The sequence below is a fragment of the Piliocolobus tephrosceles genome, chromosome 1 (assembly GCF_002776525.5).
Source record: "Piliocolobus tephrosceles isolate RC106 chromosome 1, ASM277652v3, whole genome shotgun sequence".
Classification (NCBI taxonomy): Eukaryota; Metazoa; Chordata; class Mammalia; order Primates; family Cercopithecidae; genus Piliocolobus; species Piliocolobus tephrosceles.
In genome coordinates, this window is record NC_045434.1 from 167031967 (window position 1) to 167050970 (window position 19004).

The 19004-nt window shown below is 37.5% G+C and overlaps 1 protein-coding gene across 3 annotated transcripts in view; it reads left to right on the forward strand.

Moving 5' to 3' along the window:
• USP24 (ubiquitin specific peptidase 24) overlaps window positions 1-19004 on the forward strand; it is a 147905-nt gene that overhangs the window by 27925 nt on the left and 100976 nt on the right. For 2 of the 3 annotated variants that reach the window (XM_023187807.2, XM_023187790.2), the window contains exons 2-5: window positions 9197-9362; window positions 11159-11226; window positions 15020-15163; window positions 15862-15984. In XM_023187807.2, coding sequence (XP_023043575.1) covers window positions 9197-9362; window positions 11159-11226; window positions 15020-15163; window positions 15862-15984 — 501 coding nt within the window. The remainder of the gene's footprint in view (window positions 1-9196; window positions 9363-11158; window positions 11227-15019; window positions 15164-15861; window positions 15985-19004) is intronic. The other variant, XM_023187800.2, reaches the window with a different exon arrangement.

Genomic DNA, 19004 nt, shown 5'->3' on the forward strand with positions numbered 1-19004 from the left:
GCATTTCACAGTTAAATATGATGTTCACTGTAGGTGATGCCTTCAGATGCATTTAGATGCCTTTAATCATGTTGAGGAAGTTCCCCTTTATTTCTAGTTTATTGAGTGTTTTGTCGTTGTTTTAAAATCATGGAATGGTGTTGCATTTTGTGAAGTTTTTTCTTGATTCACTTGAGATGATCTCATGTGATTTTTAATGTCCTTTATTCTGTTACTATGGTGTTATTATATTGATTGGTTTTTTGGGGGTTTGTTTTTGTATGCTAAACCTTCCTTGATTCCTGAGATAAGTGCCACTTGGTCATGGGTTAGGATCTTTTTAATATATGTCTGGATTTGGTTTACTGGTTTATTAAGGATTTTTGTGTCACTGTTCATAGGGATATTGGTTTGGGGTGTGTGTGTATCTTTGTACATTATTTTAAAGTGTGATAATATATACATAACATAAAATTTACCATTTTACTCATTTTTAAGTGTACAGTTCTGTGGCATTAAGTACATTGAATTAATCCATCAGTCCCATCCATCTTCAGAACTACTTCATCTTCCCCAGCTGAAACTCTGTACCCATTACATGCTAACTCCCTATTCCCCGCTTCACCCAACCCTTGGCAACCACCATTCTACTTTCTTCATCTGTGAATTTGACGACTTTAAGTACTTTCATGTAAGTGGAATCATAATATTTGTTTTTTCTGTGATTGGCTTATTTCACTTGGCGTAATATCTTCAAGATCTTCCATGCTGTAACATGTTATCGAAAATACCTTTTCTTAAAGGCCGGATAATCCATGGTGTATTTATATAATATTTTGTTTATTCATTCGTTGATGGACACTTGGGTTGCTTCCACCTTTTGGCTATTGTGAATAATGCAGTTATGAACATGGGTGTACACATACCTGCTCAAGCCTCTTCTTTCGGTTTTTTTGTATGTGTATATCCAGTAGAGTTGCTCAATCACGTGGTAGTTCCATTTAAGTTTTTGAGAAACCTCCATACTGTTATTCACTGTAGGTGCACAGTTTTATACTCTTATCAGCAATGTACAAAAGTGCCAGTTTCCCCACATCCTTGCCAACATTTTTTTCTATATTTTTGATAATAACCATACTAATAGATGTGAAATTTCCTTGTCCATTTTTAATGTCAGGGTAATACTTGCCTCATAAAATAAGTTGGGAAGTGTTCCTTGCTTTTCTATTTTTTGGAAGACTGAAGGATTGATGCTAGTTCTTTAAATGTTTTGTATAATTCACTAGTGATGTCATCTGGTCCTGGACTTTCCTTTGTGGGAAGTTCTTGATTACAAGTCATTCTTTTCACTTGGTACGGGTCTTCAGATTTTCTGTTTCTTCTTGAGTCAGTTTTGGTGGTTTATGCTTTTCTAGGAAATGTTCATTTCACCTGGGTTATCTAATTTGTTAGTAGTATATCTTATCATATTTATTTCTGTAAGGTCAGTGGTAACGTTTTCTTGGCCTGGCGAGGTGGCTCACACCTGTGATCCCAGAACTTTGGAAGCCTGAGCTGGGAGGTTCACTTGAGCCCAGGAGTGTGAAAACAGCCTGGACAACATAGTGAGTCCCTATCTCTATAAAAAAAAAAAATCAGAAAAATGAGCCAGGTGTGGTGGGGTGCTTCTGTGGTCCCAGCTACTCAGGAGGCTGAAATGGGAGGTTTGCTTAAGCCTAGAAGGTCGAGGCTGCAGCGAGCCATGATTGTGCCATTGCACTCCAACCTAGATGACAGAGCAAGACCCTGTCTCAAAAATAAATAAAAAGTGGTAATGTTTTCTCTTTCATTCTTATTATTAAATTTGAATCTCCTCTCTTTTTGTCAGTCTAGTTGAAGGTTTGTCCCTTTTTTTTTTAATCTTTTCGAAGAACCAACTTTTGGTTTTGTTTATTATGTATTTTTTAATGTATTTATTTCCACTCTGATCTTTTCTGTTTCCTTCCTTCTGCTTGCTTTGGGTTTAGTTTATTCTTGCTTTTCATGTTTCCTAAGGTGGGAGGTTAGGTTGTTGATTTGAAATCTTTCTTCCTTTGTAATACAGGCATTAACAGTTAAAAATTTCCCTCTAGTGGCCAGACATGATGGCTCACACCTGTAATCTCAGCACTTTAGGAGGCTGACCTGGGAGAGTCGCTTGAGCCTAGGAGTTCGAGATTAGCCTGGGCAACAAAATAAAACCTTATTTCTAAAACAAAACATACAAAAACAAACCCCAAAAAAACCAATCAATATAATAACACCATAGTAACAGAATAAAGGACATTAAAAATCACATGAGATCATCTCAAGTGAATCAAGAAAAAACTTCACAAAATGCAACACCATTCCATGATTTTAAAACAATGACAAAACACTCAATAAACTAGAAATAAAGGGGAACTTCCTCAACATGATTAAAGGCATCTAAATGCATCTGAAGGCATCACCTACAGTGAACATCATATTTAACTGTGAAATGCTGAGTGCTTTTCTCTAGATCAGGAATGAGACAAAGATGTCTGCTCTCACAGATTCCATTCAACATTGCACTTGACTGTCTAGTCAAGGCAATTAGGCAAAGAAAAAATAAAAGGCATTCAGATTTAAAAGGACGAAATAAAACTACTTCTATTCACTGATGCCATAATTTTGCACAGAGAAAATCCTAAAGAATTCACCAAAACAAATACCAGAATTAATAAATGAGTTCAGCATGGTGGTATGCAGCCATGGTCCCAGCTACTAGGGAGCTGAGAAGTGGGAGGATCCCTTGAGCCCTGGAGGTCAGGGCTGCAGTAGGCTATGATTGTGCCACTGCATTCAGGCCTGGGCAACAGAACAAGACCCCATCTCAAAAAAAAAAAATCCCAAAACAAACAAATTTCCCTTTAATCACTGCTTTTGCTGTACCCAAAAGTTTTATATTATATTTTAATTTTCATTCATCTCAAAGTGCATTCTTATTTATCTTGTGATTTCTTCTTTTTGCCATTGGTGATTAAGGAATGTGATGTTTAATTTTCACATAGTTTTGAATTTTCCACATTTCCTTCTGTTGATTTTTAATTCCATTGCAGTCAGACAACATATTTGGTACGATTTCAGTTCTTTTAAATTTGTTGAGGCCTGTTTTGCAACCTAACATATGCTCTGTTTTGGAGAATGTTTCATGCGCACTTGAGAACAATCTGTATTTTACCGTAATTGGGTGGAGAGTTCTGTAAATGTGTTTTAGGTCTAGTTGGTTTATAGTGTTGTTTGAGTATTCTATTTTCTTGTTGATCTTTTGCCTAATTCTGAGGTATTGAAGTCTCCAACTATTATTGTTGGTGTATTTCTCTCTTTAATTCTGTTAATTTTTGCTTCCTGTGTTTTAGATCTCTGTTGTTAGGATTAACCTTTTGTCATTACAAAATAGCCTTTCCTGGCCGGGTATGGTGGCTCATGCCTGTAATTCCAGCACTTTGTTGGACAAAGATACAGAGACTGGAATAAGAGAATGTAAAAAGAGATCATACACACATACGGGAGCTGGAGTGGCTGTATTAGATAGAATAGACATTAAGGCAAGAAATGTATTACTAGAGAGTAAGACACTTCATAATAAAAAGGTCAATACAACAGGAAGATAAAATGATGAAAAAATATATACCCTAAAAACAATAACCAAAGAGAGCTGGGGTGACTATGATAACACTGGGGGGAAAAAAGACACTGAAAAGTTGTTACTAGAGACAAGAAAGGCTGTTTTTTTCCCCATTCTTTTGGGGTTTTGAGACAAGGTCTGGCTCTCTCACTTAGGCTGGAGTGCAGTGATGTAATCTCAGCTCACTGCAACCTCTGTGTCCCAGGCTCAAATGATCCTTTCAACTCAGCCTCCCAAGTGGCTGAGATTATAGGCACACACCACGTCTGGCTAATTTTTGTATTTTTTGTAGAGATGGGGTTTTGCCATGTTGTCCAGGCCGGTCTCAAACTCCTGAGCTCAAGCAATCCACCTGCCTCGGCCTCCCAAAGTGCACAATTTGTCTGAATTGTGTTTGATGTAAACAGCATATAGTTGTATAATATTTTTTAAAAATTCATTCTGCCAACTTCTGCCTTTTGGTTATTGTCCATTTGCATTTAATATAATTACTGGTAAGACAGGATTTACATTTGCCACTTTGCTGTTATTCTTATCTCTTACATCTTTTTGTTTGTCTGATCCTCCGTTACTCCTGTGTTTTATATTAAATACATATTTTCTGGTGTATCATTTTAATTCCCTTGTTTCTTTCACTATATATATTTTTATTTTCTTCATGGTTGTCCTGGGGATTACAATTAACATCTCACCTTTACAGAGAAGTAACCTTTACTCACATTCTTTAAATATTAACATTTTATCACATTTGCTTTATTTCTCTCTCTATGTATATATTTAGATATACAGACATATATAATATGCATATGTGTATAAAATGTGTATTTTGTTGTTGCTGAACTGTTTGAGAATGAATTACATGCCCCTTTACCCTTATACACTTCCTAAAAATGAGGATATTCTCTTAACCTTAGTATATTTATGAAAACCAGGAAATTAACATTGATCCAGTGCTAAGTCTTTTGAAGCCAAAAATGTAAAATAAAACACATAATAATTTCTGTTTCAAGATCCAGTCCAGGATACCATGTTGTGTTTGGTTGTCGTGTTTGTCTAGTCTCCTTGTCTTTGGTGACTCTGGCATTTTTTAAGGAATAGAGGCTAGACCATTTTTAGACTATTTTTTGGCCAGGCACGGTGGCTCACGCCTGTAATCCCAGCACTTTGGGAGGCCAAGGCGGGTGGATCCCTTGCGGTCAGGAGTTCAAGACTAGTCTGACCAACATGGCGAAACCCTGTCTCTACTAAAAATACAAAAATGAGCTGGGCATAGTGGTGTGCGCTTGTAGTCCCAGCTACTTGGGAGACTGAGTCAGGAGAATCACTTGAACCCAGGAGATGGAGGCTGCAGTGAGCCAAGATGGTGCCACTGCACTCCAGCCTGGGTGACAAAGTGAGACTGTCTCAAAAAAAATAAAAGACTGTTTTTCATTTTGGGTTATCTCATTGTTAGATTCAGGTTATACATTTTTGGTGGGAATATCAAAGAAGTAAGAACTGTGCTGTTTACAGTGCGCTATATCAGGAGGCACATACTAAGATTTCCCCCCTTGCTCCCCCTTAGATTTAGTATCTGCTAGGTACATTTGACAGTTTCATATGTGGTTTATTAATTTCTGTAGAAATTAATGATGGATATTCCATAGTAATGAAATATACCCACCTCAGAATCAGCCTGAACAGGCTGCCATAACAAAATACCACAGACTGGGTGGGTTAAACTACAGAAAGTTATTTCCTTACAGTTGGGGCTAGAAGTCCAAAATCAAGAAGTCATTAGAGGCCGAGCACAGTGGCTCACGCCTGCAATCCCAGCACTTTAGGAGGCTGAGGTGGGCAGATCACGAGATCAACAGATCGTCTCGATCCTGGCCAACATGGTGAAACCTCATCTCTACTAAAAATACAAAAATTAGCCGGGCATGGTGGTGCATGCCTGTAGTCCCAGCTACTTGGGAGGCTGAGGCAGGAGAATCGCTTGAACCCGAGAAGCAGAAGTTGCAGTGAGCCGAGATTGCACCACTACACTCCAACCTGGCAACAGAGCAAGACTCCGTCTCAAAAAAGAATAAAAATAAAAAAGAAATCATTAGAGTTGATTTCTGGTGAGGATTCTCTTCTGGGCTGCCTTCTTGCTGTGTCCTCAACTGGCCTTTCCTCTGTTCTCTGACAAAGAGGGAGATCTCTGATGTCTCTTCCCCTTCTCATAAAGACACCAGTTTTATTGGATTAGGGCCCTACCCTCATGACCTCATTTAGCCTTGTTTATCTCCTTAAAGGTCCTATCTCCAAATGTAGTCACATTGAGAGTTAGGGCTTCAACTGATGACTTGGATTTGGGGGAGTAGACACAATTCACTCCTTAACACTGATGATGCTAGAGGACTTTTGTTTCTTTCACCAAAGAGGCTCTTAGTTTTTATAGCTACTGGGTACATTTGATGATTTTATATATGATTTGATATATTAACTCCATAGAAATTAATGATAGGTACTCCATAGTAATGACATATATCCACTTCAGAATCAGCCCAGTGAATTTTTTTGTTTTTATATGACTTAATTCCACTTCAATCCTAAGGTAATAAATCTAAGCAGTTAGCATGTGTGCAATTTTAAAACTGTCCTAAATTTTTTTACTATTTGAGTCCCATCAGGTTCCTTTAAGTAAAATTGGCTTACTTATGGTACTTATGAATTAAATGTATTTCTGTAAAGTGTTACACTTTAAAAACTGAATTTTTCCTGTGCATTGTGATTCTAAGCATACTTAATTCATCACCCCCTCCTTCTTCCCTTGCCCAATTTACATTGTTGTCTATGCTTAATTACCTTCCGGTTTTTTGTTTTATTTAGTTACAGACTTTGGTTGTGGGGGGTAGAAATGTGTTGGATTTCTTTAGATATCATTGATATGGCATTGAAATTAGTCTTCTTCTGTGTTTTATTATTTCTGCTTTATATTTATGGTCTTTTTCTTCACTGAGATTAAACATTATTTTTTAATGGGATTATTTTATTTTGTAACTATATAGTAAGTTGTGAGGATATGTAGGTTTTCAAAAAAAACCAAACTAGTGTAGGTATTAGGCAATTTGGGGTCCAGTTTGCTTTATTACAAATTAGCATGGTGAGAACTGAAGGAAAGTCTGGCAGTTACCCTATTAATCATTGAAGCTTTATATGGATTATTTTTACATTTAACAATATTTACTAAATATCTGCTTTATGCTAGGTACCAGCTTCTAGAGATACAGAGGTGGTCAAAAATAGATAGGGTCCATGCCCTTAAGCAGCTTGGTCTAGTGAGGGGCAAACATAAATCTCAGCTAAATGTAAAATTACACCTGTGAGTAGTGCTGTGAAGGAGAGGTTGAGGATGATTCGGGTATATAATAACTGGAGGAATTTGTCTATTTCAGAAATTCTGGAAAGGCTTCCCGGAAAGAATTAAAGTTGTGTAGGAGTTAAGTCGGTTAAAGAGAACAGAAAGATGAGCTCAGGAATAGTGGCGTAAAGCAACCATTTATTGTTCCCATAGATTATGTGGGGAAGGAATTCAGACAGCAGTTTGTCTCTGCCCCACGATGCCGAGAACCTCAGCTGGGAGACTAAGGCTGGGGATGACTTGATGGCTGGAGGCTGGACTCATCTGAAGGCTCCTTCTCTGGCTTTCAGGGGCTGGTTGTCCGAGGAGACCTCAGTGAGACTGTTGGACAAGACAACCATACGGGCCCTCTGCATTTAGCGTGGGTTCCCCCAGGACATAGTGTCTACATTGTAGGAGGGAGTGTCCCGAGAGAGAGCCAGGAGGAAGCTGTATTGCCTTTCATGACCTAGGCTTAGACGTGTCTCTTTCTGCTGTATTCTATTCACCGAGGCATGCACCCACATGGTTCCATCCTGGTTCAGATCCAGGGGAAGTAAATGCCACTTTATGATGAAGAGAGACAAGGTTCTGGAAGAGTATATGGGACCAGAAATACTGCTGTGTCCTTTTGGGAAAATAGCCCGATACATGGAGCATTATGCCTGACAAGAAGCTAAATCCCAGAGAAATTATCTGGAGTGCAGAAAGCTGGAGAGAGTGAGTTAGGGAATAGACCATTCAAGGCCTTGTAAAATATTTTAAACATGATTTAGGCTTATCTTAAGAACAAAGGGAAGCCATGAAGGTTTTAAGCTTAACGTCAGATTAGTGCTTTATGAAGATCAGTATGAAGAGTAAATGTGTGTATGAGGCAGAGGGAGAACAGTTAGGAAGCTGGTGAAGTAATCTAGGCATAAACCAGGGCTAGGTGGTAACTGTGGAGATGGACAGGAGTAGAGGAATTGGAGAGAAATATATGAGGTTCAATCACCAGGTCCTGGGGATGGGGATGGGAGAACAAAGTGTTAAGAATGATGCCCTGGCTTCTGGCTATGCTGCTAGATGAATCTGGTGCCATTCACTGGGATGAGGAACACAAGAAGGGGACCAGGATTTACGGGGGAAGGATCATGAATTTGGTTTGGGGCAAACACTGAATTAGAGAAGATGTCAAGTAGGCAGTTGCCTTTGTGGATCTGAAGCTCAGAGGAGAAGTCTAAGCTGGAGATAGAAATGTATGAGTCATCTACAGGTAGGAGGTAATTGAGATTCGGAGTGTGGATATGGTCAACCAGGGTAATCAACAGGAACAAAAGAGAAGAGGGCTTAGCACTGGGGTTTGAGGAACTCAAATATTTGATGACTAGGAAGAGGAAAATGTACCAGAAGAGGAGACAGACTATAACAGCCAGACCCATGGGAGGAGAACAGAGTGTGTGCTGTTCTAGGAGGCAGGGAAGAGAAGCCAGCATTTCAAGAGGAGGGAATGGACAGAAGGTCAAATACTCCTGAGAGGTAAGGTTAGGACTGAGACATAATTGGATTTAATGAAATAAAGTTCATTGGTGGCCTTAACAGTAGCCATTTTGGAGAATAGGGAATCTGGAATCCAGATTGGGGTGTTGTCAGGAATGAGTCCGTGGTGTGGAGATGAAAATGGCAAATATAGATGCCTCTTTGAAGAATTTATCCCCTCAGTGAGAAAAGAGAGGTGAGGACAGGAGGGCTGTTGATGAAGGCAAGCATTTGATATTTTATCAAGAGAAATGGACATTTTTTTTTTTCTTTTTTTTTTTTTTTTAAGAGAGACAGGGTCTCACTCTGTTGCCCAGTCTGGTCTTGAACTCCTGAGCTCAAGTGATCCTCCTGCCTCAGCCTCCCAAAATGCTAGGGTTACAGGCATGAGCACCGTGTCCGGCCTGGACAGTTCATTTTTAAAGAAAGAGATGAGGTCACCTTCTGAGAGAGCGAGTAGACATGCCAGAATGATAAAAGTTGAGAATATCTCAGATATTCTCAGATATTGGTGAAAGATGTGATTATAAGAAAAAAAGGTGGAATCCATGCTATTGATATTAATAGCTACCATTGATTAAGTATCTGCTCTGTGTTACATAGGAAGTTTTTAGAGTAATCACTAATGAGTTTATTTGCTTTTTATCATAATCCCTTTTCGTCAGAAGAATGATGAAAATGGAAACTGCTCGGGAGAAGGAATTGAATTCCCTACAACAAATTTATATGAGCTGGAAAGCCGTGTTTTGACTGATCATTGGTCCATCCCTTACAAGCGAGAAGAATCACTAGGCAAATGCCTGTTGGCATCTACCTACCTAGCAAGGCTTGGTAAGTTTTCAGACCTCAGAACACATGAGGACATTTGTTTCATAGAATGCCTGAGTTTAATCTTAGCTTTTGTTGTTGCCTAGCTGTGTGATATCGGACAGATCATTTTTCTCTTACTCTTCGCTTATCTCCTGCAGAAGGAAACCTTTGAACTAAATTGTTTCCTTCTACCTTCGATAGAGTATAAGATTATTTAAAATATAATTGAAAAACTTAATGGAAATTGAAATTAACTTTTTCCACAGAAGCTTGGAGCACTTTAAGCCTCAATTCAACAGCTTTTTTCTTTTTTTTTTTTTTGAGACGGAGTCTCGCTGTGTCGCCCAGGCTGGAGTGCAGTGGCGCAATCTCGGCTCACTGCAAGCTCTGCCTCCCGGGTTCACGCCATTCTCCAGCCTCAGCCTCCGAGTAGCTGGGACTACAGGCGCCCGCCACCACGCCCGGCTAGTTTTTGTATTTTTAGTAGAGACGGGGTTTCACCACGTTAGCCAGGATGGTCTCGATCTCCTGACCTCGTGATCCACCCGCCCCGGCCTCCCAAAGTGCTGGGATTACAGGCTTGAGCCACCGCGCCCGGCCGCTTTTTTTCTTTTAAGAGAAGAAAGTAATATTTATTTAACACGCTTGTGCTTATTAAGTGGCTGACATTGTTTTAAGCTTTATAAATATCAAGCTATTAAAATAATAAAATATGATTAGGTTGGAAGAGTGGGTGTCAGTATGAACACCTGTACTAAAAAAGAGAAAATAATTTATTTTTCAGATTGAATTCAGTTATGAAATGAATATGGCCACAATATGGTGTATTTCTGACTGGCTTCTCAGCAGTAGCATTTATTGAGTGCCTGTTAGGATCTAGGTACTATGCTAGGCAGTGGGTCTGAAAAAAAAGAAAGTATGTTTAGCAGTATTCCCAATGATAAGCAGAATCCATTATTGAGTTTAATAAAGAAATGTACTTTTTCCAAAAGATGATTTTACAGGGAATTCATTCATTCACTTAGCAAATATTTATCTCTTACTATGTGAATTGTGCCAAACACAAATCTATGTAACGGAGTTCATTGGTTTGTTTTAGGGAAGAAGAGTGACTTAGGCATTTATTGCAATTCTTTGTGTGGTTTTTTTGTTGTTGTTGTTGGTTTTTGATTTTTGATTTTTGAGACAGGGTTGCTCAGGCTGCAGTGCAATGGCATAGTCATGGCTCACTGCAGCCTCAACCTCCCAGGCTCAAGTGATCCTCCCACCTCAGCCTCCCAAGCAGCTGGGACAACAGGCAAGCACCTCTACGCCCAGCTTTTTATTTTCTGTAGGGATGGGTTTCACTATGTTGCCCAGGCTGGTCTCAAATCCTTCGGCTCAAGTGATCCTCTTGCCTCAACCTCCCAAAGTTCTGGGATTAGAAAATATTTGTGTTTCTGTAGAACTTTTTAGGAAATACTAATGGCTAGTAAGTAGCTGCTGTTGGTGTTTTATTAGCTATTTAATCAGATCATTGAAGTTACTCTGACATGGAAATATAAGTTCAACCGTTTCAGTTAAATTGGTATTTATTTAATCTAATGCTGTGGTTATTTCTCAGCCTTTCCTTCATCAAAGGTATATATTCTACTTTTAATAATTTCTTAAGAATTAAGATTCCTATGACATAGTTCCATGTGTATGAATTTAGAACGATGTGTATGATTTTTACAAACTACCAAAGAACTAAATAAAGTATACTATTTCATTAATTTTACTAAGGTCTTTCTGAGTCTGACCTAAATAAAGTATATTATTTCATTCATTTTACTAAGGTCTTTCCGAGTCTGATGAGAATTGTAAAAGGTTTATGGATAGATGTATGCCTGAAGCATTTAAAAAGGTAAGAAAAACGTGCTGATGTGATATTTTGTGTGTGTTGGGGAGCGGGGGTGAAGGAAGAGAAACTTTTTGTTTTTAGTTTTTTATGTTTAAGACCAGTTTATGAATCTTGTTCAACTGAGGAATCTTTTAATATGAAAAACGGAGCTCTGAATTTGGGGCTTATAAATGATTTATCTCTTTTATATTGTCTGCATGTGTCTTTGGTTAAATATAACTTTTATTAATAATAAATACTTCCTACTATTTAATTGCTAAAGAATAGATTAAGACTTAATTATACTAGGATATTGCACATATTAGTAAACAAAGACTTGTGGCACTTAGAACTAAGACAGTATATACTTATCAAAATATGACCCGTTTTAAGTGTGTGAGACAGGAGAAGACCATTTAAACTACTGAAAGATTGACTAGGTGTTCTCACTGACAGAATAGCATGCATAAGGCACCATTTCTATTAGAGCCAGAGTGACACGCTTGCTTCCATTCAGGTCACATCTCTTAGAAAGCAATGTTTCTTAACAATAGGAATAGGAGATCACAAGAATTGTGTTTCTAAAAGCAGACTGAATCAGCCTCCCTTTTTAGTAGGTGAGTCTTGAATCCTCATTAGAGCAAGGACTGTGTCTGTTAACATACTGCCATTTCCCCCAGCATATAACTAAGTGCCTAGCTCATAAAAAGAGCTCAGAAAAGTTTCAATGAATGATTCTTTTGCTGGCTTAACTTCTGGATTTTGACGTCCATTTTTGTCCAATATGCAAATAAGTCCCCAGAACTACAGATGGGTAATGTTTGTGTTTATCTTAAGACCCAATAAGGCTGGGTGCGGTTGCTCACGCCTGTAATCCCAGCACTTTGGGAAGCTGAGGCAGGCAGATCACGAGGTTAGGAGTTCGAGACCAGCCTGGCCAACATAGTGAAACCCCATCTCTACTAAAAATGCAAAAAATTAGCTGGGCATGGTGGGTAGGCACCTATAATCCCGGCTACTCGGGAGGCTGAGGCAGGAGAATCTCTTGAACCCAGGAGGTGGAGGTTGCAGTGAGCTGAGATCACGCCATTGCACTCCAGCCCGCATGACAGTGCGAGACTCCGTCTCAAAAAAAAAAAAAAAAGAAAAAAAAAGACCCAGTAAAACAAACAGTTCATTTGCAAATAGTTATTCCCAGCTGCATTTTGGTAGACAGAACCTCCCTTGATTCAAGCCTTAAAAAATAATAAAATTAATTTTAGAAGCGAAAGTAGCTTCATTTTTTAAAAAATTGGAGAAATCTTTTCAAATTGCCATTTGGGCAAAGATTATATGAAATCAGGATTTACCTTCATGTTAGATTAGGTCATCTATCAGTTTGTAGTTTAAAATAATTTTAAGCTTTTAAGAATTATAGCAACTTTTAAAAAATCCAAAATTGTCTAGCCCAAGTGCTTCACACTATAATCCCAGCACTTTGGGAGGCCAAAAGTGGGAGGACATCTTGAGGTCAGGAGTTTAAGACCAGCCTGGGCAACATAGTGAGACCCCCCCTGTCTCTACAAAATTAAAAAAAATTAGAAATAGCAAAATTGTTATATTGTAACATATTGAGACACATATCACAGTGGATACATAAGCTTAAAAGGAAAAGTGTATTCAGAGTTGTGGAAAAGGGCTTATTCAAGGTTGAGGATCTCCAGATCCAGAAATCCCTGTATCCAGTCCATTCACCAGCAAGTTGCATATTTGGAATATAATACTCTAACTCTGTACAGAGATACTTCAGAAAACTGTTTCGTCTCATGCCTTCAGCTGTTAGTAGCAGTGTAATAAATGGTCACATGGTTGGTTGTTTTTCTGTAAAACTATGAGTACAAAGGTATCCTGCCGTATGTTATTCAGTTCTGTTAAGGTAAAAATACTAAATTCTCTTGCACTTTAGAGCTATTAAAAAGGTTCTCCTCCCCGTCAATTAGGCATACTTTCTTTTATTACATCAGAAGAGCTAGAGTTCTGTGTACCTTTAGGCTTGTCTGCCAGAAAACTCAGTAGGATTTGATATAATTGGTACTACTTCCCTACCTGTGTTTCCTGGTTGGGTGACCATCCCTCTCCCCAATTCCCCAGGCTTTTATCATGAGCTGCCGCACATTTTCTTTTAGAAGTGAGGGGTATAAATGATAGGTGATTACATGAATAAGGTGCCCAAAGGAGCTTTGTTGTCATTTCCACCTTCTTCACCTTTTACCTTCAGGCTAGCCTGGATTTTTTACTAGTATATTCAGGCAGAGAAGATAATTCAGGTTTGGCCATAGTGCATAGTTATTAGTGTGTGCATCTTCTCCACAAGGTACTGCCTCCCTGTCCCTGTCTCTTCTAGAATGTAGGCAGAATTGCATTTTCAAAGTGAAAAATGAACAAATGGAATGGTGCCGGAGGGATTGCTGCTTAATCCACATACATTTTTATTTTGTAGTCACTTGAAGCTTTTTAGTTGGTAATCTCTGCTTTGTTTTGCTTTATTATTTATTTTTTAACTAGAGGAGGAATATGTAGTCAGGCAAAAAAAATTCTGCAGAAAATAGTAACTCATTGGTTTACATAAAATCAGTCTTATGACTTTTGCTAATTTGAGCAAATAGTGTGGCTAATTAGTATTTAGAAAATCTGGAACTGAGGTTTTTCTCTGCAGCTATTACAGTTTGGGCTCTTCCAGCCTACTCTTTTTAAAGAGATTCTCGGTAAGGCCAAGGTGAAATTTTTGTTACATAGTATTTTACCTTTGAAAAATCTTACAAAAACATGAAACCACCATACCAATTTAAGTGAAATCCTTTGCTTTTTCATTTCTTATTCTGGCATTTGTCCTACACTTCCCCAAAGACCAGAAGACTGAGAATTAGGGGCATCCAATTTCTCTACTTTTTAAGGAATCTAAGAAGGTATCTAATTATAAGATTTGTACCATTGTTTTATATTTGATGTTTATGTTTAAGAAACATAGCTACAAAGTAAACAGTTCAGTGTCTTAAAGCTTAGAGCTATTTTAGATTTGCTTAAACAGTTAAAAAATTAAATATTATTTTGTATATGCCAAAAAGGAAAATGTAAGCCAAATAAACTGTTAAGATATTTCTAAGACTTTTTTTTCACATTCTGAGCCCTGCTATCATCTAATCAACAGGTAGAAAAAAGTTATCCTATTTCTGAGATGTTAAAAAAATGTTAAAAGGATATGTATGGTAGAATCCATGCAATACAGCATTCATTTCTTAGGTTCCGGAAATATTAATATGGATAGCCAGCCATCAAGATATATTAATAATGACTTACCATTTGTAAAATGTTTTCATGTTTGTTATATCTTTTAATCCTCATAGTATTTGTGTGAAGTGGGTAGGAATTGTGCCTCTTTAGAGATGAGAGAACTGAACCTTTGAGAACTCAGGTAAATTTGTTCAAGGTCACACAGCTAGAAGACAGTAATACTGGAATTGATCTCAGATTTTTACCTTGCTCTGTACCACTTGACCTCCCCTCGTAATTATGAAAAGTAGGGAACCAAATAAAATTTTTATTTTAAACCAAGTGCTTTAATGCAAGAGAATTAAAATTCAAAAGCAAAACTCTGTATTGACTTTGAAATAAATGGGCAAGTAGATGAACTACAGCTATGGGTGTTTTAAAAGCCAATCATCTGCATAAAAAAGTATTTTCATCATAATCTCTCAGTTATTTGAGATGGACCTGATAAACTGTAGATTTATTTTCTTTTTTCAAGTTAGACTCTAGACTGCCCTGTGTGTTTTTATAGCTCCTGACATCAAGTGCTGTTCACAAGTGGGGTACTGAAATTCATGAAGGAATTTACAACATGTTGATGCTGCTAATAGAGCTGGTTGCAGAGAGAATAAAACAAGATCCAATTCCCATTGGTCTCCTGGGTGTGCTTACAATGGTATAGTATCTCTAAAATTAAGTACTTTATGTTTTGATTTTGTTTAAAATACTTGCTATTCTCTGACTTGTAATTAATAATGAGTGATAATGATTTTATCATTAAGGATATTAGCTGTTAGGATCCTTTGTCTTTATTTTAAAAGCAGAGCAACCATCTTGTGTTCTCAGTTTGAAAGAAGTACTTTTCTAGTTTCAATGGGTTTTTCGACTTATAGAATGATTAAATGCCTTTCTCTTACCTCTCCCTGATTATTCATGTCTTGAGTACTTTTATATGGAGTGTTCATGTAGATGTAGTTTGGTTTCTGGCCTTTTCCCCCAACAGGTAACAGTAGCTGCATGAAGAAGGGACCCCCATATTTTCCCCTCCTGACTTCTGCCTTCAGTGCCTCTGTTGCTCATCTCATCCCTGGTAGCCCTAGCACACCTGGGGCATTGGCGTCACACTGCCTTGAGTCAGACCTCTCATCCTGTTACCTCCTCCTCTTCCTTCACAGTGAACACTGAACAGGACAGGAGAATAGCACATTAATTCTTAGCGTCTCTGCTCTAGCTAAGGCGTATGCTTTCGGTGTATTCTTGAAAGATTCCATTAATGAGGGGAGTCCAAGGCTATATTTTCATCTTCTTTTCTAATGCTAATATGTGTTGCTATAGAAATAGATAATAATGTTTCTCTGTTCTCTTTGAATCTAGGCTTTCAATCCTGATAATGAATACCATTTTAAGAACAGAATGAAAGTGTCTCAAAGGAATTGGGCAGAAGTATTTGGAGAGGGAAGTATGTTTGCTGTTTCACCTGTATCGACTTTCCAAAAGGTAAACATAGTTTAGTTTCATCTTTTTTTAGAAAAATGTGTTGAAAAAGAATATTTTCTGTGCTATAAAAAAGACAATTTACATGGGAGGATTAAAACAATCTGAAAAATGACAAATATCCCATCTGGCTCATAAAATTTTTTTTTTTTCAGATAGTACATAATTTTTCCATAGCTGTTAACTAATATCATGAAGAATTTTATAGGTTTGAAATGATGTTTAGTAAAATGAGAAATGTCTTTAGTGTCGTATATTAGATTATCAGAACCCCAGTTTAGTTGATGTTCCAGTTTCTTAGAGTTGAGAGACTAGAACATTTAAAATGATTAATTGTACCTGGAAAAAATAATCTAGTAGTTAATCTCATATATAATTTTCTTTTGAACTTCATACGCATTAAAACTTGCTTTTTCAGGCCTGGAACCAATATATTGTATATCAAAAGACTACAGTCTGCCAATAAGAGTATACTCACAAGAAGTACATAATCTAAACAATCCTCTGGTTAAAACACTGTTTGGTTTCAGAAACAGTTGAAAGAAGTTGAGTTTAATCAATAGAAAACTTGTTCATTGCTTTAGTGGAAGCAGAGGTTTAGGTCAACAATCATTTATTTAACATTTACTATATGTCTGGCATTATTCTAAGTTTGAGATGTTAAACATAAGTACACAGTCCTATCTTTTAATATAAAGAGTAATAAGATATGATTACTAGCTTGTAGCATAGTGGAGGAAATATGAAAAGAAAACAATGACAGCATGATAAACAGTAGGTGGAATTACAATAATATGTACTGTGCACAGAATCCAGGGGAAGTAGTAGTTATTGCCACCTTGGGGAATCAGACAGTTAGTTCCCCAGAGAGGAGGAAAAAGCTGAGCGGCAAGGGCAGTGAATATGTACTTTGGAATTTAATCCTCACAGCGGCTCTTTGAGTTGGGTACTATTTTGACCCCCATTTCATAGGTGAGAACTGAAATAGACAGAAGTGAAGTAATTGCCCAAGTCCACATACCTAGTTACAGGGAGAACCCATGCAGGCAGCTAGTCTGTGTTCTTTAACCATATGCAGTACTGCCTCCCCAAATGCTAAACTCTTCTCTTCATATGCATTGTGAAGATCAAGTGACAAATATACATAGAAATAATGAACATAGTGGTTCACTGTAGTGAGCACTCAGCAGATGTTCATTCTCTTTTTTCACTTTACGTATGCATCTGCTAAGACCCAGAAAAGTACAGTCTTTGTGTTTCATCTCATTACCACAAAGGAATTCTCTCTCCTCTGGATCCCCTCTCCTCTTGCCTTCTCAAGCATATTCCTCCTTCAGCTTTCTATTATTTCTTTGGTATCCTTGATCTTTCCCTCATTTTTGGGATTGTTACCCTTGTATGCAACATGATCTAGTACTTCTCATCTTTAAATATTCTGCCTTTAATATCATATCCCTCTGTAGTTTGAGCATGGTCCTCTGCTCCCCTTCCCAACCAGACCTGAAGATTCCATGTCCTCCCTCTCAGTTATTCTTTCAGTGGTTATCCTAAAATTTTAACTTAATAAACAAAATCTAAATTTCACTAGTATTTTTCTCCTCCTTGAGCAGTACATAAAGACCTTATAACGTTGCATGTGCTCGCTCCCCTCTTAAATGATTCATTACCTCTTTATCTTACTTGTGCATTGTCCTAGTCCCCTCCTATCATTTTTTACCCAGTAAAGTCGATAGTGCATTCTATAAAGAATCCTTTAGTAAGGTTCTGTTTGTGGATAAGTCTTGGTTTTTGATGACCTGAACTTTACTTTATTCCCATTCCTTGAAGTGTGTATTTTCACTGGGTTCAAAAGTCTAGATGATATTTCTTTTCTCTCAGAATATTAAAATGCCATTTCACTGTCTTGTGGCTTTGATTATTGCTGTGGAGAAGTTGGCTATTGATCTGACTGTTTTTTTTATTAGAAGTCTGCCTTTCCTCCATGGCTATATTTTGAAATCTTTTCTTTCTCTTTAATGTTTGTAAATTTGACTCTAATGTGATTGACCATGGTATTCTTTTTATTTATTTTGCTTCAGATTCATTGGGCTTCTGAATCTAGGGTTAATGTCTATGTCAATTCTGGAAATTTCTCAGCCTTTGTCTTTTAAAATATTCCGTCTTCCCCATTAGTCTCTGTTCTTCTGAAACTTAATTGGATACATGTTAGACTGACTGGTTCTGTCCTTCATGTCCCTTAACTCCTTTTCACATTTTCCATCTTTTTGTCTCCTTGTGTTGCAGTTGTGCTTTTTTCCAGATCTATAGCAGTACAGTTCACTGATTTTTTTTTATTTGTATCTAATCTGCTGTTTAACTTGTTTAAGTCTTTAATTTCAGTTACTGAATTTTTCATTTATATAAATTTTGTTTGTTTTTGACTCCGTTTAATTTTGTATTGTCTCATGTTCTTAACTCATATTTTCAATCCCTAATTTGTTTAATACTTTATATTCTGTGTCTGATATCTACTTTACTCACTTGCTTTGTGTATGTATGTAGGTGTGTAGAAATGTACTTATACTTATTTGTTTGTTCATTTTTCTATGAACTCATGTTTCTTCGCATTTAATCTAGGAGTGGGCAGTTTGAGGCCTAAGTTGAAAGTTCTTTCTTCCCAAAAGGATTTACTTTTACTTCTTCTGGGTGCCTGGAAGCACTACATTTTGTGACCATTTTAGAATAAATTATCAGCTTAGGGTTTTTCAGACCATAACGTCAGTGTGAATTTGAGCAGTAAAGCCATATGAGGGCAATCCTGTGGTTATGAATTCTTGGAGAATTTTTTTTCTCTTTTTAGGCGTCCTTATTTTCTCTTTCCACAGGTAAATCTATATCAGTTCATCTGACACCAAGGATGTAGCCCTTTAGTTCCAGCTTTATGTTACAGTACCCTCTGAGTCACCCTGTACCACCTGGGATTGGTGTCCTTTTTCTCCTGCAAATGGAAGCTCACGGTCACCAGGGCTCTGCACCTGCCTGTG